Source organism: Megalops cyprinoides, chromosome 1 (genome assembly GCF_013368585.1).
Source record: "Megalops cyprinoides isolate fMegCyp1 chromosome 1, fMegCyp1.pri, whole genome shotgun sequence".
Taxonomy (NCBI): domain Eukaryota; kingdom Metazoa; phylum Chordata; class Actinopteri; order Elopiformes; family Megalopidae; genus Megalops; species Megalops cyprinoides.
Window position 1 is genome coordinate 73,759,809 of NC_050583.1, and position 23,202 is coordinate 73,783,010.

A 23,202-nucleotide genomic window follows, 5' to 3' on the forward strand; every position below is an offset into this window, starting at 1 on the left:
ACTGCATCAAGTCTAGACTTGAACACAGCAAGGGTCTCTGCCTCAACTACATGACTTGGCAACCTATTCCATGTATTGATAACTCTTTGTGTAAAATAATATTTCCTTATATCAGTGTGGAACTTATTCTTAACTAGTTTCCATTTATGTCCTCTTGTTTTACAGACTGAACTCACCCTAAAAAATCTATTATAGTTAACCTTATTGATTCCTTTTATAAATTTAAATACCTGAATTAAACCACCCCTAAGCCTCCTCTCGCTTAGTCTAAATAGGTTAAGTAACTTGAGTCTTTCCTCATAGCTTTTATATTTCATGCCAGGAACTAATTTAGTTGCCCTTCTTTGAACCTTTTCTAGAGCTTCGGTATCTTTTTTTATAGTGCGGTGCCCAGAACTGCACACAGTATTCCAGGTGCGGTCTGACGAAGGCATTGCATTATTTCAATATAACCTCTTTAGATTTATACTCAATACTTTTGGCTATATATCCCAACATCCTGTTGGCCTTTTTTACTGCTACAGCACACTGCCTAGATCCTGTTAAGCTTGAGTCAACCATTACTCCCAAGTCCTTTTCAAATTGAGCACATTCTAGTTTTTTTCCACCCATGAAGTAGTCTTGTCTAAGGTTCTTATTTCCCACATGCAAGACTTTACATTTATCTAAATTGAATGTCATCTGCCAGGTATCTGCCCACTTTTGGATGCTGTTTAGGTCTTCCTGCATTACCTTAGTGGATTCTATACTGTTGGCTAGACCCCCTAATTTTGTGTCATCTGCAAATTTTACTATTTTACCACTAACCTCTGCATCAAGATCATTTATGTATATAAGAAATGGCAAAGGCTCCAACACCGATCCCTGCGGGACTCCACTTCGTACAGGACCCTGCTCTGATACAATTCCTCCCACAGTTACAGTTTGCTTTCTTTTAGACAACCAACTTCAAACCCACTCAATGGTAGCTCCTGTAATTACTGCAGATTTCATTTTCAATATGAGTCTCTCGTGCGGAACTTTGTCAAATGCCTTTTGAAAGTCCAAATAGATAATATCATAAGCTTGGTCTGAGTCCAGACATGCTGTAGCTTCCTCAAAGAAGTCCAGGATGTTTGTTAAGCATGACCTCCCTCTGCGATTTCGTTCCAGGAATAATTCCAAATTATCCCTAATGATGGATTCCAGTATTTTGCATGCAATACAAGTTATGATGACAGGGCTATAATTTCCTGGTTCAGTCCTCCTTTCTTGTAGATAAGTACTACACTGCCATGTTTCCAGTCATCTGGCATTTCTTCAGTTTTAAGGGATTGCTTAAAAATAACTATCAGAGGCTTGTAAACCACCTCTGCTAGTTCTCTGAGAACTCTTGGACATATTCCATCAGGGCCTGCTGCCTTATTTGTTTTAAGTCTCTGAGAACTGACTGCACCTGAAGGCAAATGCGAAAACACTTCACTAGTGAAAGTCTCCACAAAGTAACTGTTTAGTGTATCAGCAATAGCTTTATCGTAAACCATAACCCCATCCTTATTTTTTATACTTCTTATTTCATCCTTAACCATCCTTTTTTGACCATAATATTGAAAAAAACGTTTAGAGTTGCTCTTTGCATCTAGGGCAATCTGTCTTTCAAAACACCTTTTAGCTTCCCTTATTTTTTTCTTAACTTGAGCTCGCATATTACTGTATTCAATCTTATTACTATCTGAGCTCTCCAACTTGTATTTTCTAAATAATTTCCTTTTTTGTTTCAAACTGTTCCGTAGCGACTTATTCATCCACTGTGGATGCTTCTTTTTCAGCTTCCCTTTTCTCGCTTGTGGAATGAATTTACGCTGTACATCCAGAATAATCGTTTTAAATATGCACCACATTTCTTTCACAGTTTTACCATCTAGAAGAGGTACCCAGTTTATATTCCTTGTATAATCACGCATCTTAATAAAGTCAGCTTGTCTAAAGTTGAATACTCTAGCATTGGAGAATGCAGACTTAACTTGCCAAAAAACTTCAAATGTAATTCAACTATGGTCACTTGTTCCGAGTGACTGCCCTACCTCAGTACTGCCAGTTCTGTCAGGATTATTACACAGAACCAGATCTAGAATTGTGTTCTCTCTCGTGGGTTGAGTAACAGACTGTATCAAAAAGCAGTCATTTACAACATCCAAAAACTCTTCCTCACATTTACCTTGACCTGACACAGCTTCCCAATTAATTGAAGGGTAATCAAAGTCCCCCATTACTATTGTCTCACCCTCCTGACATGCTAGTTTAATGTTATCAAAGAGCATACTACTGACATCGCTGTCTGAGGCTGGTGGCCTATAGCATACTCCAACATTCAGACCTTTTTCATTTTCCCCCAATATCTTAATCCACACCAAGGGGCTCCATTCCTGGTATTTCCTGAATATTAAGATTATCCTTTACATAGAGAGCTACGCCTCCTCCTCTTTTATTGGTATCTTTTCTTAGAAGCTTGTATCGCTCTACGTTATACTCATCCCCATCCCCTGCACCAAGCCATGTCTCTGTAATCCCAACAACATCATAATTACTATTACTCATAACGGTTTCTAGATCCAAATTTAAATTTTTTATGCTTCTAGCATTTAAACACAGGAATTTCAGGGTACCACATGTGCCTCTCTTGCCCTTCACCCCCGCCCCCAACTGCTCAGAACCACCTCTATTACAGTGCTGCTTTGACTGATTTACAAGCATCGTTTCCTCTCTACTAATAAAATATTTAGCCATGGTGTGTTCTATTCCGGCAGTCTGTCTATCCCTACCCATCTGACTGTATAAATTCCCTGCCCCCCCAGACCCTAGTTTAAATAACCCTCTGCTACCCTAAGCATACGCTGGCCCAGTGCAGCTGTACCCCTCCGGTTCAGGTGCAACCTGTCCCGCTTGTACAGGTCACCCCTGTTCCAAAAGGAGTCCCAGTGCCCTATAAACCTGTACCCCTCTTTCCTACACCAGGTTTAACCTCCATATAAAGGCTTGCTTCCCTTTGCTTGCACGTGGTACTGGTAGAATTCCAGAGAAGACTACCGTGGAGGTTCTGCTCCTAATCTTCACCGCTAGCTCCATAAATTTTTCTTGCAGAACCTCGAACCTACCCTTTCCTATGTCATTGGCTCCAACATGGACCATGACCACTGGATCCTCCCCCGCTCTGGCCAGGAGCTTGTCCGCGCTCTCCAGGAGGTCTCCAACCTGGGCACCAGGCAGACAACAGACCATATGAGACTCCTTGTCGCGCAAACACACTATGCTATCTACCCCTCTAATGATTGATTCCCCCACTATCACCAACTCCCTTTTCTTGGAGGATGAGGCCACCTGGTTGCCCTGGGGCTCTTCAGTCCTCCCACTCTCAGGATCGTGGGCCAACTCGTCCTGCAGTGGCACGAAACGGTTGGTCACCGCGATCTCTGGAGATGCTGCCCCTCTTGGATATTTGTGCCCCTTTCTACGCCTATGCCCTACTGTAACCCAGCTCTCTCGCCCTATCTGGTCTGTATCTTCCCCCCTACCCGGCTTGGGTGAGCACACTATCCGTCTATAGGGCGTACTAATCAGTTCCTGGAACTCTAACAATTCAGGATTACTGTGGAGTCCAGCTAGTTCGGCCTCAAGATCAAGAATCTTGTTCTCCAAGTGCTCAACAAGTCGGCAGCGGTCGCAGATGAACTCATCCTGGAGGTCTCCCTCCAGAAATCCGATCATCTGGCAACTCTTGCACAGTTTTGGCCACATTTTTTTCCCCTAACTGAAACGCTTTCCCTAAATAAGGATTTACTGACAGAATTACCAGCTAAAAAAGTGCTAAAAGCACCGAGGTGGCTCAGAACATTCAAAGGCAGAAATCAAGCACAAGAAATGCCACTTACTAAATACAATAAAACTACGTTTACAGTTCAGCAGACGCGCTAACACAACCAGAATCAGAATATCCTAAAATCTGACACTGAAAAATAGTAGAAAAAAGTAAACAAGCGAAACGGCTAGCTAGCTAAACTACCCGACTAGCTAGCTAAAGTGTGCTGCTTAATTATTTAAAGATTTGCTCCTGAGAGGGCGAAAAACCACAAAAAAAACCCTCGTCGGCTAGAGCCGAATTAGCTGCGATGGAGGAAAAAAGTGGAAAATTCCCTCTCTGTCCCCTAATGGCAACAAAAGATTCAACTTCAAGCAGATCAGACCTACCTTATGTAATAGCTAGGTAAATAGCACCAATTTTTTTTTTTATCCTATTGAATGTAATAGCACAGAGACCTCTCCACAAACACAACACAAACACAGCACAAACACAGCAGGAACTCGTCCAAGCTAGAGCAATCGAGCAAGAGCCAAGAGCAATCGAGCAAGAGCTTATGCGTCGAGCTGACCCTGATTTACCTTTAATTTTGTCTATAAAAAATATTTGCCTGCCTACTTTTTACCTTTGGTCTTTGTGTGGATCATTGGTTGTATTCCAGGACAATTTGTAACAAAAATACACAAGGGCTGTGTATGCAGTTCATTTATTTGATCTTCTAGCATGCTTGTATGTAATTTTATATTTTATAGCAGTTGGGGTGTACTTTAAGTAGCTGCTTTAAAGATCCTTAAAGCCGCTGTGTGCGCATTGTATGTACATTAAAAATTCAGTCAAGCATTGGGCTTATACAGTACATTCCCATACTATATTAGTACAGCATAGCAATGAAATATGTACAAAATACTCTTAAATCAATTTGCTTTAACTGTAAAACACATTAATAAGCATGGTTAAAATAGTTTTTATTTTTCCTATGTGGTCGAAACATTGGATAGTATTGTGTGTTAAAATCACAACCAGCTCAATCTCACATAGCTGCTCTGCATTGCCAGGGAGATCTTCCATTTATATTTGTTGATTTGTCTGATCCTCTTTTCCATAGGGACTTGCTGGCAGGATACACTTGCATCCTCTTCTTGGCAGGTTGCTGCTGTACCGGTCACTTTAAATGTTGCAATGTGGCACCCATTTGGCACCCATTTTTCGGTCAAAATTATGCTGCCTAGTTACATTAAGTGAGTGACAGGTCAGACTGAATTTGATTTACTGTCAACCAGGCACACTGAACAGCTTTTACATAGGGCATGCCATGTGTATGAGTATTGAGATAAAATTGGTAAAGCCCATAAACTCTGACAGTCCTCTACTAGGCACTTGAGTTCACATGTGTAATCTGACTCAGGACTTGTAAGTGATCCCAAGGGCACCAATGACCAATTTCACCAATGTTTCTCTGCACATTGTCATTCAGACCCCCCGTTAGACTCATTGTTGATGGTCAGTTGTTTGATGGCTTTAACATTCCTTCTGTTGAAAGTGATTCAGACTGATTGCTAGACAGCCCTTTGACCTCTGATGAAATTGTATAGGAAATTAGTTTTATGCAGTGGGAAATCCCCTGGCCCAGACAGTTTTCCACCTGAGTTTTATAAGAAATTTTCCAAAAATATCTCTCCCTGATTCACTGCTATGTTTAAAGACAGTTTTGATTTATCGGTTCTCCCATTAACTGTTTAGCAGGCATCAATACCATTACTTTTGAATAAGAGCAGTAACTCACTGTCATCCAAGCAAGAACTCTATCACCCAGTCAGTCTCCTTAATGTTGATGTCAATGTCCTGGCCAAAGTTCTGGCTCTTCATTTTGAATCTGTAATACTCTTTGTGATTTGTTGTGACTGGATTGGTTTTATTCATAATCATCAGTCAAGCTATTTTTCAATGTCCTGTCCACGACACCATCTAATGTGCATGAACATGACTCCCATTCAGTGCCCAAAAACCATTCGATGAAGATGAGTGAGATTATTTCTTTAATTTTCTTCAGGGTTTGGTTTTAGCTCTGTCTTCGTGTCGTGGGTGAAATAGCTTTACACCTCCCCTACAGATTCAGTTCCAAAGGATCTTATTCCGAATGATATTAAAGGATATTAATGAGATTTTTAAAGAGTTCAAGTTTTTCCCAGGGATGTTGGATTTTCCAGTTTTTTTTAAATGTTTTAATGACATCTCATCCGAAGACCATTTGTTATATTAGCACCAATATGTTACTTACATTTTTCATTTATTACCATTGAATAAAATGCACATTAATTTTAATTGTAATTTTTATTTTTAAATTTAAATGTAAATGGCATCTAAATATGATAACCTTTGGGCCTAATGGCATGAACACAACACAGAACTGAACACAGAACTGAACTCTGAACTTTGAACCCCACCCCATCCCCCCCCCATACTGAAGCCTGGACTATTCTCCACCCATACCTACTCCCAACATTAATCATCACACACAAACTCGCACAGATCTGCACAGTCACTTTACTTATAAAAACAGTCTACATCATATTCCTGTGGAATATGTAGTTATATTTATATTTTTTATATTTATTCTTCATATTTATAAACCTACAATGTGCCTGGATGCCCTTGCTGTAAATATGTGTAATTTGTAGCTTGTTTTCTGTGAAAATTCTTGTTCTTGTCTCTCAGTGTCATTGTGTTATGTCGAACTGTTGTATTGTCACTGTGGGCCTGAGAGAAACGCAATTTCAATCCTCCGTATGTCCTTTGCATATTGGAGAATTGACAATAAAGTTGACTTTGACTTTGACTTTGCAGAAATATGGCACAGGCAGAAAACTACATTTGATCACTTAGCAGATGCCCTTATCTTGAATGATGTACAAGATGAGACATTGTTTACATTTACATTGTTGACATTCAGAAGACATTGAATAGGAGTGACTCCAGAAGTCAAGCACGGATCAACATAACATAAAACATTGTGCAGACAAGGACACCATCATCCTCACACAAACAACTATTGTCAAACATATAAGGCTGAAAACACAAATGGGCACCTTTCTCAACACACAGGTGCAATACAATAAACCTGACAAGAGTGTACCATTCCAACACAATGCCAACACATGCCTTGAGCCTCCCTAGTTTAACATTAGTGTAATGGTATGATATGACTATTAAATGATATGATTGTTAAACAGGTCTCCAGATTTCATGGTGATGCATCAATAAATCAAAAAAAAAACAAGAAGTCACTGAAATTTATACGAATACTTGGATAACAGATCTCCAACTTTTTACCTCTAGATATATGAGTATGTAGTGTATGTCTTGAGTACATGAGTATTTTAATACAAACATCCTGTCTGGGGAAAAATGTGCTTTGAATTTCATATTTTGGAGATGTGTGTAAAGTGGTAACAGTAATGTGGCAAGAAGTGCACCGCAACTTTTCTATTTCCCATTTACTATAAAGGAGAAACTGATAGGGTTTGCTAACAAACTAAACTGGTTGTATTCACAGTAAATATAACAATATGGGATGTCTTTTGTCTTGACACAACTTGAAAGTGAAGTTGGCCTGAAATCTCTTAACGTGATGGCTCAATAACAAGTATTTGAGAAAAGCCACAAAAAGGACTGAGTGAAAGGAATTGCCACACTAATGTAGGCAGAGCATATAGTTTGTTTTCACTGATAATAATTTTGCTAATAAACTCCATCCATTGTAAGCTGTCCATTTTATTATGACTGTAATGATCATTTCACTCTAACATATTAGTGTATACTAATGTTGTTCTCAGTGTACCTATTACAATAAATGGTAGTAAACTCGGTAAGCAGGTACACATGAATCTTTATTAACATGGTCATACCGATGATGTATCGGTATATTTGCTTGGATTGCTTGTAGTATAGTCAGCAGTGCATGGTTTCCATGTGAGGCATGCAAGCTACACTGCACTACCCAGAAACAGTTTGTGATAGTCATTTTGAAGTTACTGAGAGAGGAATTGCAGTTATTAATGTTGAATATGACTCTTTAAGAAAAGTGTATTGTCATTCTTTTTCTGGCTCTGGTGCACTACCACTAGGGGGCCAACATGACCAAATTAAGGTGTCAACCGGCATTAACAGAAATCAAAAGTAATGGATTCCTAGGCTCAGTCTGAGTGTGTTTATCTGAGTGGGTTTAAAGATTTGCTTTGACAGCACAGTCAGCAATATTTTGTTGAAGTGGTTCCCTAGGTGTATATTGGTGTTTTTTTATTTTATGTTATTAGTTTTATTAAGTTTTTAAAACATGTACAATGCAAAAAATACAGCAGGGAAATAACACAGACAATAATACAAGGGGAGAAGAAAAATAGATAGAATGAACAATAATAAACAAAACAAAAAAAAAGAAAGGGGGGGGGGGGGGACAGACAAACGGACAGACAGAAAGACATACAGACCGACATGACAAGGCCAAGCATTCAATATAATGGGTTGTATGGAACTTAATGGGGGAGTTTAGGTGCTGATGTAGATGAGATCAGATAGTAAGATGATGAAAGAAAAAAGAAAAGATTTTGATGAGGGTTTGTGATATGTGTGTGTATGTGTGTGTTGGTGTTGGTGGGGTTAGTTAACAGGCAAGTCTACAGAGATGATAAAGGAGCCCCAGAGTTTTTCAAAGTGTGGGGTTTGGTGCTGGTATGTAATTTGTTCCATGGATATGTATTCTTTGAGGAGGTTTAACCATTGTGTGATGTTTAATGTATTTCTAGTTTTCCAGTTTAGTAGGATAGTTTTCTTGACGATAGTTAAGGCGATGAGTATAGGTTTTGTATTTTGGATTGGTGGGTTTATTATTGAGAGATCTCGAAGAAGACAGACGGAAGGGGATAGCGGAATGCTACAGCTCATAATAACAGAAATTATGTTAGTGACTTCTTGCCAGAAACATTGTGTTGGTGGGCAGAGCCAGGTGGAGTGGAGGTAATTATCTGGGGTGTTTCATGTGCAGTGTGAGTATGTGTCAGAGTCTATGAATCTCATCTTATACATCTTGTGCTGGGTGATATGTGCTCTGTGGATTACCTTGTACTGTATTAGTTGTAGGTTAGTATTGTTAGTCATTGTGAAGGTGTTCCTGCAGATTTGGGTCCAGAATTCGGTATCGGGAGTGAATGATAAGTCTTTTTCCCAGGCTTTGATTGGGATGGAAATTGTTGAGTCTACGGTGGTTATTAGTTTATATAATTTGGAAAGAATTTTCTTTGGGCTGGTTATTTTGTTGATTCCTTCTACTAGTGGGGATGGGAGTAACTTGTTATTTGATATATTGATTTTAGATTTAAGGACAGACTTTAATTGGAGGTACTGAAGCTATTGTCCTTTCCCAACATTGTACTTCTGGACAGAATCTTGAAAAGTAATGAAATTGTTATTCTGGAAAAGGTGGTGATGATGTGTGATACCATGTATTGAAGTTAAGTGGTGTTTTGTTGAGCAGAAAGTCAGGGTTGTGCCACATTGGAGTGTATTTACAGGATTTCATTGTATATTTGAAGATTTTGTTGATTTTCCACCAGGCTGCCAGAGTTGTTGAAATTACGGTGTTGTTAAAGCAATTGTGGTGTTGAAAAATGGTAGATCAGAGATTTCTTTGCATTCTAACTGTTCTATTTCTAACCATGAGTTCTGTTGGTTTGGGTGAATCCAATTGGTGATATACTGTAGTTGATTTGCCAGATAATAATTTTGGAAGTTTGGAGCTTCTAATCCTCCTTGGGTTTTGTGTTTCTGTAATGTGACCAATTTGATTCGGGGTGTTTTATTTTTCCCAATAGAATTTGCTTGTTATGGAGTTTAGTGAGTTAAACCATTTAGTGGTAGGCTGGGTCTGAATCATTGTGAAAAGGTAATAAATTTTTGGTAGTATGATCATATTTACAGTAGTTATTCTGCCAATTAATGACAGGGGTGAATTTATCCAGCAGTTTAAGTCATCTTCTATTGTTTTTATTAATGGAGTGAAGTTTAGGTGAAACAACTCTGATAGTCTGGTGGAAATGTTTATGCCCAGATACTTAATATTACCAGTGGGAATGGGGAGAGGTGGGCTCTGAGCTGCAGCATTCCAGTCATCACCACATATGGGTAGAATTGTTGATTTTGTCCAGTTTATCGCATAGTTGGAAAGTTCGGAGAATGAGTTAACGAGGTTGAAGGCTTCTTGTAGAGAGTTTGATGGTTCTTGTGGATAAAGCAAAACGTCATCCGCATAAAGGCTAATCTTGTGATGAGGGTTTGAATTCCCTTGATGTTGTTGTTTTGATGTATTGCAGCAGTGAGAGGTTCGATGAACAGGGCAAAAAGTGATGGAGAGAGTGGGCATCCTTGCCTGGTTTCCCTGTGCAGTGTGAAACTCTGTGATATTAATCCATTAGTAACAACTGTGGCCATTGGTGAACTGTACAGTATTCTTATATATAAAAGTCTAGCCACCCCAATTGAAACTGTAAACCCATCACTAATCCATCGAGATCAAACCGGCTTCATCAAAGGAAGACACTCATCGAATAACATGCGCAGATTATTTAATCTAATTAATGTATCAAAACAAAACAAAACAAAATGAAAACAATAATTGTATCATTAGATGCAGAAAAAGCATTTGATAGAGTAAATTGGCAATTTTTATTTGGAACACTACAGAAATTTGTTTTCGGAGAATCGTTTATTCAGTGGATAAGAATACTTTATATTGGTGTTTGACCTGCAATAATGCTAATAATGTTCTCTCTCCCTCAGTCCCGTGCAGGCATGATCAGCACAGTCGAGGTGCTTAAGGTGATGGAGGCCTTTGTCAATGAGCCCAATTACACTGTATGGAGTGACCTGAGTTGCAACCTGGGGGTGCTGTCCTCATTGCTGTCTCACACCGACTTCCATGAGGAGCTCCAAGAGTTCATCCGTGATCTCTTCACACCCATTGGACAGAAGCTTGGCTGGGACAGTAAGGAAGGGGAAGGTGAACCACTTGCAGCCCAAAATATAAATCACATTCATATTCACAAGCAACATTTATCAAATTGAGAATAATAGAGAATGATGTATTTTCCAGAGAAAACTGAAAAACCAGCAATCCTGGGGTCAACTGGGGAAAAAATATTATTCCCATCTGTTCACTGCATCCATAATTGTAACAGTATATACTAAAGGTCTGTCAGCCCACTTCCTTACCACATTGAATTTAGATAATTGTATTTAAAGAAACAAACACATTCTTCTTTGCCTTGTCAGAAATATCTTGCATATAAAGCTTAAAAATAATGTTTCAAGGCACCGTTAGGAAGAAACAGATTCAAAACTTCATCTGGATTTACCTTGCCACACTGCCTTGCTATAGTGTCATCTCTGTGTCCTTTAAAGCCCCTAATTGCCTTTTATGGTACACACAACTAGGTGATGGATGTTTTCTTCTTTTCACAACATTGTAGGGGCATTCATATACATGGAAAATGCACGATTTCTATAAATAATATTTTGGTTTCCTTACTCACTTCAGCAAGTTAGTCCTATAAAATCACACAGTTCAGACTGAAGACTACTTTTTTGTGTTGCATGTTGTGACAATGATGTTACAGGCCACCTTGATGCCCTGCTGAGAGGCCTTGTCCTGGGCAAGCTAGGTAAGGCTGGTCACAAGCCAACACTGGAAGAGGCTCGTAGACGATTCAAGGACCATGTGGATGGCAGACAGATTCTCTCTGCAGACCTCAGGAGTCCAGTATGTAAAGCTCAATATGTAAAGTACAAATATGATATTTATAATTTCTCCCAAATGTTTACTGTCTAAATGTGTGACATATTTTGTCTGTAAGAGTGTATTTGCACTGTTTTAAGAAATAGGCCATGTTAAATGTTATGTCTTTTTTGCTATTATTTCTGATGGCCTGGCCTTTGGGCATAGCATTAACCATGGTGGCACAATGGGCAATTTAGCATTTCTGCTGCTAATTTCCCTCTATGGTGCATTATGAATGCAGTCTATCAATACACCACATATGTAGAGCCACTGTTTTATTTATGTATATTTAATGTTGGCAGTATACAATACAAAGAGCTTTCAGATCAGCAAAGAAAACTCCAAGTGTCCAGACCAGAAATGGAGAGTTATTTGGAAATGGGCTTAATGCTGGCCTGGCAAATGGTAAAAACCAATCAATAAGCCTTAGCAATGGACTGAACCACTATGCAATGGTTTACATCAGCTGGACAGAATCCTGACAAGATCCTGATAATTCTGACATGATGGAAAATACCCAGAAATTCCAGAAATAGTGTTTTACAGGTGATTCCAAGAGCTTCAGCCATTTTTAATTTTTGTTTCTGAAAATGTTAAGATTAGGTTTCTTCCTTCCTTCCTTCTCCAGTGCTTTGCCTGGTACATGTTTGTTATTATCTGTCACCAGAACATCGGTGTGCATTATTCTAAGAAATGAATATTTATGAAACTTTTATTAAATTTTTACTAAAATGAATTTTAGAAACACAGTCCTGGTCAGGGGCCTGCACAGAATTCAATTTCTGAACAAAACATTTACCATGATCCTATTTCTTTGCAGGATTTGACAAGGATCCTGAATCTGAACAGAAAATATCCTGCTACTTGCCAGGAGATAGAACTGAATCTTGCTTGCTTAGAGATTGTTAAAGGTCTTACAGAATCATGATCAAGATTTCTACCAGACTGTTCACATTGTTTAGCATTTTGAGCCATTTTTATTTATTTATATTTTAATAAGCTTTTCCTGCCACAAAACCCCTAAATCTACAGTAACCCTCAAGTAATCTCAACCACAAGAAATGGAAAAAATGAAGGAACATTCAAATTATCAAAAATGACATATGTGCACAGTGTCAGGCAGTGCTTAACCAATGAGGTTAAGTTAAAGAAGCGCTTAGCTGAATTTGGAAATTGAACCCTTGGCAGCTGAGCTGAAACAGGTCCATTAGGTGGGGCTGTATTATTGTGGAGCATTTTTTTTTTTAGCTATGATCATTATATGATGATGATGATACTGACTTTAAGTTATAGCTGTGTTAATAATTAGATTGTTACATTACTGAAAGTTGAACATTAATGGGAGTGCTACTTTCATGTTTAAGTAATGCTTTAGTCGTTCAAAAGAAAATTAGATTTTTTTTTTTTAGTTCCAGTTCAGTAATTGGCAAGATCAGTGCAGGAGAGAATGTGATTTTTTTTAAATGAGTGTCCTGGTCCAAACTGTTAGTCACAGTGTCAAAGGGGTGAATGACAATGAACAATGGAACTTACTATTCATAGTATGTCAATGTACTTAAAATGGGCTCCCCAGTAGCTGAGTAGTTAAGGCGCTCACCTTGAGTGCACGCTGAGCTCTAGCGCTTATTATTCAGCATGTACTCTGTTGTATGACTGAGTGTTTTTTTTGCACACCGGTGTACCCGTATTTACTTCAGTGGCACAGGTCAGATAAATCACCTAGACGGAATCAAGTAGACGTAGCACACAGTAGCTGAATGCACTGTTGTTAGGGAAGCCTGACAGATGGTAAAAGCAGGGGTCATGTCGCCAACTGTGGACAGTGAGATTGTGCTGTCCAGTAGTGTGTCAGTTGTAAATAAATACTTGTTGCTCTGCTGTATGTAAAGTGAAGGATCAGCAGCAGTATTACCTTTTACCCATTGTTACCAGTGTGTTACTGTTAATATTATCCTGTATAATATTAATGACATTGGTTTTCTCTGTCATTTGTGTTCTGTTTTGGTTTGTTTGCTGTTCAGCCAGATTCACTGCCAGTTCTGAGCGAGTCATTTGGCCTATGCCTCATGCACACCTGTATGATTCTGTATGAATTGCAGCATGAAAAATAGCCTTTGGCTGCCCGGCAAATGTATAGAGATTTGAAGGTTTATTAAGGTTTTGTTTTGCCTCAGTGCTGCTGACAAATGCAGACACTGTCTTGGTGAGACAGTTGCAGATTCCAAACTAAGAGATGCATAAGGGCAAAAAAAGCATAAAAAATGTATGAAGGTATGAACAAAATAAGCATAAAATGACTGAACGAAGAATTCAGAATTAAGAATTTAGTAACGGGTATAAACATTTTCACGTTCTACTGTTGTGCAGTTTCCATTATTTGATGTAAAGTTGCATTTTTTTCTAACCACTTTTGTTCCATCACAAGCCAAGGTGCTTGAATGATGACAACAGATTCTGTTTTAAATGTGCTCCCACATAACTCCATTCACCGCTGTCAGCAAGTATGTACTTGCATGATGTTGGGAGAAGTATGGACTCCCTCACTTATGGTTCACGTGTTCATTTGGATTGGGAGGTAGCTATTTTTCGAAAAATAGGTGTTGACTGCATGACAGTGTGTCAGAGGATTTTGGTGTAGATTATGTAGAGTGAGGTGAGTTTAATCTAACACTGATGATTGCAAAATCAGGTAGAAAATGGGAAGAAAAGCAGTTTCTTCCAGGGCCATGGATCATGATTATTTTCATGTTCAATAGGAGATGGAAATTTGAAGCAATTTATTAATAATGAAGATATAAAATACATAAAACTAGGCAAGAGTTAACAAAACCTGTAACTCCTCTCTCACCATATTGGGACTCGCTTGGGAATCTGAGAATTACTTGAACTGCCTCGGGGGGGTGCTCCTATCCCATGAAGGCATTTACCTTCTGGTGCACTGTGGGATTTGTCATATGGACAATAGTTGCGGTAAGCGTGTGTGTATCAGAGGATTGCACGCGTATTGCCCTGCGCTCCTGCGTAATTTCAGTGGTTGTTGTACTACTGATGATGAGATTAAATTTAATAGTACAATTTGTGACTGCAAAGTTTTGGTGAAAAAAACCTCTTTTATTAATCCTGATAATCTATGATGAGATAATGCTAATAGTATAGCCTAGTATAGACATTATTACAAATTCTATGTACTAATTGCTAATTCTGCTGTGGTGGCTAGAGATCCTTGGTGGGCAGGCAGAATAATGCATGTGGAGGAGCCCTCAAGTCCATAGTGATTAGTTCTGAAAGTGTACTGAATACAGTGGTATCAAGGGAGGAGGATAGATTATGCCAAATATTTATTCATGAGGTCCCGAGTGGCTGTCTGTAAAGTCAGTTGTCTTGATTGTAGGCTGAGCCCTACAGCCCAGGTTTGAAACTGGAGGTGTCATCCTCTAATAATAACCAGGAGCACACGGATGTTAGGTGGGTTTGTTGACCAAGGTTGTCTGACCACTCTCAGATACCTTGTCTTTCATCAGATGCCTGCGATTTGCTCTCATAACAGCACCTGTCTGCTGATGGGTGTTTCACAGTGGTACAAGCCGTGACTCACAGTCTAAAAAATGGCTTTTTTTTCATTTCAGCACCCCTTTACAAATGTGAAGGTTATTGCAGTGAGGTGATGTTGGATTTCTCATTCCAAAACAGGGTTGTATAAAGGGGGGAAAGGGTAACAACAAAAAATATTTTCAATATGTATATAGGGTGCCCTGCGTATTTATAACCCTGATTTAAGAACAGAAACATGCTCTAGAAGAAAAAATGTTCATTAGATATTTTACATCCAAGGTTTCAGATTTAATATTACAATTTTTCTTCTTGAATAATTAAATTGATTCAAATAGCAACCCTATGAATACAGTACTTTTTTTATCCCGTTCTCTCTGAAACAAGTGATTTCAGCCATCACTTCTTTGCACACCTTAGTTCACAAATTGATCTAGCACAGACATAGGTTGGGAGAAGACACTTCATGTGCAGCTTTATACAGGCAGACTGTGGGTGCCCAGTTGCCCAGCCTGGGGTGCTGGTGTGCAACCAGAAGGTAGAACAATTTGTTCCACTGCTGTAGGCTCCTGGTCATCATCGGCTGATGACACAGCTGGGATTGCACCCGGGCTGTAGAGCGCAGCTTGCATTTAAAGTGAATGCCTTGACCACTGAGTTATTTGGGAGCCTAAAAAGAATATATTTCAGAAACTTAGAAATGGTTGGAGTGATTTTTCAGTCCAGTTATACCAAGTTTTAAGGAACCACAGACACAATTGTCTGTGTTATAGAGAGATATCAGCTCTAGTTGTAATCCAGTTCTTGGGCAATGATTCACTTCTAAGTGGAGAAAAATACATTTTGTTATGTTGAAACGACATGTACACAAGATGTGCACAGTAAATTGTATCCCTGAACACCTATCCCTTTTTACAGTTCAACCAGCTAACTTTGAAATACTGTATATTGGGTATGTGTGCATAAAATATTTTCAGTAAATGTCTTGAGCATATTTTAGAAATTATTTAAGTCATTGTGTTGGAAAGTTGTGTTGTCACACAGAATGATCTAATGATGACATCTAGTCCCCACAGACTCTTGGGAAATCCAAATTGACATTGAGACACCATTTGCAAAAGGACACAATCTGATTCCTTCCTTGTTGTTTCAGGTTTATCTAACAGTGCTGAAGCATGGAGATAATGCAACATTGGACACAATGTTGAAGGTACTGACCTCATTTGAAATGTAATGGCTTTCCCATCTGTTGATTTGACTATCGATACGATGCTGTCAGATGTTTTGATCAGTTCTGTTAATTTGTTTTTATGCAAGTCGGCTGTCCACAAAAGAGAATTCAATTGAAGCTGATTGGCTGATGGAATTTCTCTGCTGTTTATTACATGCTTGTTCAAAAATGCACACAATTTGGTTTTATCCACTTTTTCAAAAGGAAAAAAAAAGTTTCTGCTGGGATATATTTTCATCCACCACAATACAAATGGGGCTGAAAATTTTTCATTACAGTCTATCATTTACAGTCCATTTTCATAGGTAAGCAATTCATAGATGGGCAGGCAGCAGACGTACTGTCCAACACAAGATGTCTGCTAATTCCCTTGAACTGCTACCAAGGTTTCATTCTATTGAAACAGTATCTATTATCCAATCCTCCAAGAGCAACTTCTCAAAGCTACCTAACGGGGGAATTTATTTTGATAATTTATTAAGAAATCAGACCCTGTAAAACTATATCTAACCCAGTTCATAGGTAGGCAATTCATTATGTCATCAGTTTCAAATAACATATCGCCAGAAAGGCAACATTATGTGGATATTTTGTACACTTGGCAATTCTGCTAAATTGGCATGCTCTGCTGTGAATATTTCAGTCAACATTCACAGAATTTTGTGATGAGTTCTGCAAGCAATAGCACACACCAAATGCATTACACAAGACATGCTAAGCTGTTAGTTGTTTAAATGCTACTGATAATCGAGTGCCTACAGTGACATCTGGAGAATACTAATTGCAATACAGGTTTAAAACCCCACAGGTCAAATTGTTAAGAATAACCAATTGCCCTTTCTATTGTGATTTCATGTAAGTAATGTGGGATGTTAGAATGTAGACAGATATTTTTTTTTAGGAGAAAATGCTGGTGGTGTCTAATTGTGTTGTAGTAAGGCTTCTGTAAATACATAAATTTGATTTTAAGACAAAGTTATCACAACAAACTCTCAGCTTCACAAGCAGGCTGATATGCAAGAGGAGAAGAATCGCATTGAGAGAGTGCTGGGAGCCATCTCCTCCCCTGAACTCATTCAGAAGGTCCTCAACTTTGCCCTTTCGGTACGTGTGCTTCCATTAAATTCCATATGGGGAAGTAAGGAAAGTCATTGGCCAGTCTACTGAAGAATGTGTGCATGTCCCTTGTTTACAAACTTGCATGCATTGCAAATTATCTGCTATATCTGCACAGGATGAGGTGCGTCCCCAGGACACAGTCTCAGTGATTGGGGGTGTAGCTGGAAGCAGTAAGCAGGGCCGGAAAGCTGCTTGGAAGTTTGTGAAGGACAACTGGGAGGAGTTACATAACCGTTATCAGGGGGGCTTCCTCATCTCGCGACTAATAAAAGTAAGATCTTTCTTCGCATAAGAGTGCTTGTGGGGGTATTTGTACGTGTGTACGTGTGTGCATCAGTTCATGCCAGCACACCCTCTCATCTTACATCAATTTATATGGATGCCGTCTTAAAATATATGTATTATTAAGACTTACTACATGGTACAAAGATAACCCATGAACATATCATAAATTCATAATTGCTTATCTTTCCATGTAAATACTGTATCTAAAATGACTATTTTATCCCATCCCTCCTGTCTTAGGTGTGCTTGTACACTATTGTCCTACATCCTGTGTCATTGTAAAAGAAGTGAAGTCACAGATTTGCAGACCTTGCCCCTTGGATTCAGCCTCTTGTAAAATGTTGTGCTTTTGTCATTTTAATGTACAAAGAGAAACACAGAACCAAACTGGCAAGCATAAAAAACAGGGTAGCCCTACATAAAAAAAGTTACTCACAGAAAATTATAAAGGGGTCACCATGTTAAATTTTTTGGACTATGTTATTTACTTATCTGCATCATTTTAGCATTTATGCCAATTCTTCAACATATTATTATTTTGTAGCTTTCTGTTGATGGGTTTGCCGTGGACAAGATGGCTGCTGAAGTGAAGGTGAGGAATGTACATGTGCTTTCTCAAGCTATATATGATGGGAACAAAAGTTTCACTGTTTGTGTTTACTGTTGGATACATATTAATTTGAGACCTCAGATTTAATTGTCCAGATCACAGCCACTACCCCCCCTCCCCCCCGCCCCCTTTATCATGGTTACTTTTTTTACAATGTTTATTGATTTTTCTTTTTTAACAAGACATGTATAAGCAGAAATATTACATGAAAGACATGAAACGACAGCAACAGAGCAAACATAAGTCAAACAACAATAACCACATCAAAAGTAAACAAAAAAAATTAAGAAGCATCTAAGACAAAACAGGAGTATTACAAAAGCGTAGAACAGACAAAATTACTCACTTACTCAAAATTGTTCACAAGGTGTAGAATACTACTCAGAGTTCTCTTCATTAGCCAATATTTCACCCACATTACTCTGCTCAACAAAAATCCAAAAATGGAGCCCAAACCTTTTCAAAAGTGTCTTGTTTAACCATATATGTTATTTTTTCTATTGTTAGGCAAGATGACATTTCCCTTAGCCATTGGGCAATATTAGGTCTGTTCACACTTTTTTTCTTTTCTTGACTAAGGAAATGGACAATATTGTTAAAGAATAAGACCATGAGAGAAACAATATTGGACATACAAACGCGCAGCATGCGTGATAAGTTTTTTTTTTTTTTTATCGACCCCCCCTCCCCCCACCCTCTAGCCACCACCTACTCTTCCTCCCTCCTCTAGCCCCCCCCACCTTCCTCCCCCTTACCCTCCCCATAGACAGGGTGGAAAGGACAAGCTATGGCTGGATCAACAAATGGATAAAATAGATGTATGTATATGTATAAGTACATGTGGAGGAAAAAAAAAAAGAAAACTACAACCCCCCCAGAGGAGGACAACGTCTTGTTCTGTCTTCTCCCTTATTATACAATATATTTCATTATTCTTTATCTTCTTTGTTTAAATATATTACCAATTCCATCCTTCAGCCTCTCTAACTTTATCCCATCCCATAAGCTAAAGCTCCCGTTTCATGGGCCATAAGACACTTCTACAGTAATAGTTGACAAAGTTCTTCAATCTCTCAATTCTTAGAGAGATTAAAAATAAAAATAAATAAATACTTTTCCCAGCAATATAATTATGTTGTGTATTGTATGAGTGTTTTGATATATTTCCCAGTATCCACTGTAAACAAGTTTAATTGAAAACAAACATCCTCTGTATTGATAACCATTCTTGAACCTTTGTCCAAAATAAGGCCACAATCAGACAATACCAAAACAAATGCTCTACAGATTCCACCTCTTCTTGGCAGAATCGGCATACGGGGGATGGGTCAATTCCCTGGATATTTAACATCTTTTTCGTTGCCAGGAACTTATATATTAGTTTGGATTGGAAATGTCTTATTTTTGAATCTAGTGTTGTTTTATAAAGGATTACGAAGATGATTCCATGGGATTGGTGTATCTAACATTTTTTTTCCCAGCTATCTAAAATCTTGTATGGTATGGCAACTAAGTTATTTGTTCTTAAGTAAAATTTGTAGATATTTTTAGTAATCTTTGTTTTTTTAGCCAATTTGCCATTTTCATATGTGGCCTACAGACTAACTGGTATCCAGTACCATTTCTAATTTTCCTTTTCCACATTTGTGGTAAAGATTCGATAAGTTGATTGTATTGTAGTAATGTGCAAACAGTTCCATAAATATGAATTAGTTGTGTATATGACATGAGTTTACCTTCTTCATCAACCATATCCTTTATAAAAATTATGCTTTTGTCAGACATTTGTTTACAAAAAATTATTGTTCTATCCATCATAATGTTGGAGTTCAGCAGTGTTAATTTCGTTGACGAAAACTGTAATGAAAAATGTTCCTCAGCGAACCTTCTTCCATGACGAAAATGAGACAATAACGAAATAAAAATGCATCTTTGTAAATAAAAACTGTGACGAAATATAGTACAATTTTGTACAATTGAATAATGAAATAATAATGTCAGAGGACAAGCAATTTAGCTACCATTAATTAATCAATTAATTGAGTAATCTATTAATTAAAATCAAATTACATACAGTTACTCACTTTACAAGATATGCATAACCGAGTACTGCATGCTTATGATTGATATACAGGTCCAGGTCATGCTGCCCCGCCAGTGGAACACTCGGAAGAAAAAAAATAGCCAATTTATGGAGAAATTGTATCTATATCATTAATGCTATTGACAATAAAACACAATGCAGACTGTGCAGGTACAAAATCGGTGGGAAAAACAGTATATACATCGAGGCATTTGAAGGCACACCAACCAGAAATATATAATAGGGTAAGTTCTATAGCTATCAAAATCAACTTAAAGACTTGACTGTTAGCTAAGAGCAGACGGCTATCTTTTCTTGTTCACTCGACTTGTTAACATTAATTGTGCACATCGGTAGGTAGGTTGTTTGGGTGCAGGATGAATGTTAACATTACATGAACAACCTACTAAGTCAATGTTCCTTGTATTATCTAGCTAGCTGGACTGCTCCTTAATTCAGACTGCCTCTTACTTCACCAATCTACAGCATAATACAAACAGCGCTCACTCTCGTTCTTGCCATTCGGTATCCAGCAATGCTAGTGTTGTCTTACAGTGTAGGACCCAGCTCAGCTCAATTTTAAACCACCAGATATGTAATCATTATAGAGATATGTCCGTTTAATTTTATCTTGTTTGTCATTCTATATAAATTGGAACACCTTCTGTTCATGTTTTGAAAAATGATTCTTCAGGAGTTGGTAATGCCATGAATAAATAGGTAACCTGGGATACAATTAATGAATTAAAGTTGTTTTCCCATAAATGGTCAAATGTTTTCCTTTCCAGGGCTGCAAGATCTTTGTGATTTTACTGAGTTTATTATTAAAATTAAGTGTTGATATTTCATTCATGTTCTCTGGGATGTGAATACCAAGTACATTAACCGATCCATCTGTCCATTTTATTGGTAAATCACATGGTAGGGAGAAATCTGTATTTTTCAGTGGTGCAAGCCTCAATATGTGACACGTATCATAGTTTGGCTTTAGTCCAGATAGGTTTTTTGAAGTCGTCTAGGTCTCTTATAAGGTTTTGTAGGCATTTATTGTCAGGGCTCAGCAAGAAACTTGAGTCATCAACATACGTTGAAAATTTTGTATTTAGCCCTTGCAATTCCAAACCTTTGATGTTATTATTTGATCTTATTTTAACAGCAAGAATTTCAATTGCTATGATGAATAAATATGGGGTAAAGGGCAACCTTGTTTTACCCCCCGTGAGAGTGCGATACGTTTTGATAGATATCCATTATTTATAACTTTGCTAGTAGAGTCATACAGAACTTTAACCCATTTTATTAAAGAATCTCCAAAATTAAAGAATTCCAAACATTTATATGTAAAATCCCATCTTATTTTATCAAAAGCTTTCTCAAAATCTGCTATAAAAATTGATCCTGGTTTCTTTGTCTTAGTGCTCTATAATTTCAAGTAACTGTCTTATGTTATTTGCAATATTTCGTACTTGCATAAAACCAGACTGGTCATGGTGTATGATATCAGGTAAGACATGTTTAATACGAAAAGCTATGCATTTGGCTAATATTTTGGCAGCATAGCACTGAAGTGTAAGGGGTCTCCAGTTTTTCAGGTAGGCTGGATCTTTATATTGGCCACTAGGCTCTTGCTTTAACAACAGAGACATTACACTTTCTTGCTGAGTACTTGTGAGCATACCTTTTCCATATGAAAAATTAAAACATGTAAGCAGGGGTTTTTTGATTTGTTCATAAAATGTTTGGTACACTTCAATTGGAATACCATCATGGCCAGGTGTTTTTCCCCACTGAAAGGACATAATAGATTGGTAAAGCTCATTTTCTGTGATTAGGCCTTCACATGATTCTTTCTGTTCATCAGATACTTTAACATGAGTATGAGGAAAGAAACATTTACAGTTGTCTTCATTTAATTGTATGGGTGAGGATGTAAATGAAAACATCTCTGTAAAATATTTCTCTACTTCATTCAAAATATCAACTGGTGTAGTGAGAATTTCTGAATCTTTCGTATTTAATTTTAGCATATTTTTCTTTGCATTATTTCTCTGTTGAAAGTTTAAAAAGAATTTATTGTATTTTTCCCCCTTCTCCATCCATTTTCCTTTATTTTTGTAATATATAATACTTGACCTGTCATATATTAGTTCAAATTCTCTTTGTTTCTGGTCCAATTTGTCAAACACCTCCTGAGTTGCTTTTGAGCTGTCCACAAGTGATGTAAGCATTTCAGTCTCTTTTTTAATTTCTAGTTCGTTTAAGCTAAACTGTTTCTGTCTTTGTGAGGCAAATTTAATTGAGTGTCCTCTAAAAGTATTTAAATGTGTCCCAAACAGTAACATAGGATAACATAACATAGGATCAACAGAGGGTCTGTTGATCCTATGTTATGTGAGAAAAGGTCTGTGATAAATTCCTTTGTTCTTTCTACAAATGTCCAGTCCTCTAGTAATTTTTGATTGAATTCCCATTACCCATGACCCCGGGGACATTCAGTCATTTCTAAATGAAGTGATACAAGTTGATGATCAGATCTTATTTTGTCTTCAATTAAAACCTTTTTTACTTTGGATATCAAGGAGAATGAAATAAGGAAATAATCTATACGACTTGCCTGGTTTTGTCTTCTCCATGTATACCTATGTGATTTTGGGTTTTTTAA

At 37.9% G+C, this 23,202-nt stretch overlaps 1 protein-coding gene across 2 annotated transcripts in view; it reads left to right on the plus strand.

The window, feature by feature from the left end:
* npepps (aminopeptidase puromycin sensitive) overlaps positions 1 to 23,202 on the plus strand; it is a 124,174-nt gene that overhangs the window by 96,114 nt on the left and 4,858 nt on the right. For both annotated transcript variants that reach the window (XM_036523759.1, XM_036523766.1), the window contains exons 17-22: positions 10,667 to 10,886; positions 11,503 to 11,645; positions 16,366 to 16,422; positions 17,440 to 17,547; positions 17,678 to 17,833; positions 18,392 to 18,439. In XM_036523759.1, the coding sequence (XP_036379652.1) occupies positions 10,667 to 10,886; positions 11,503 to 11,645; positions 16,366 to 16,422; positions 17,440 to 17,547; positions 17,678 to 17,833; positions 18,392 to 18,439 (732 nt within the window). The remainder of the gene's footprint in view (positions 1 to 10,666; positions 10,887 to 11,502; positions 11,646 to 16,365; positions 16,423 to 17,439; positions 17,548 to 17,677; positions 17,834 to 18,391; positions 18,440 to 23,202) is intronic.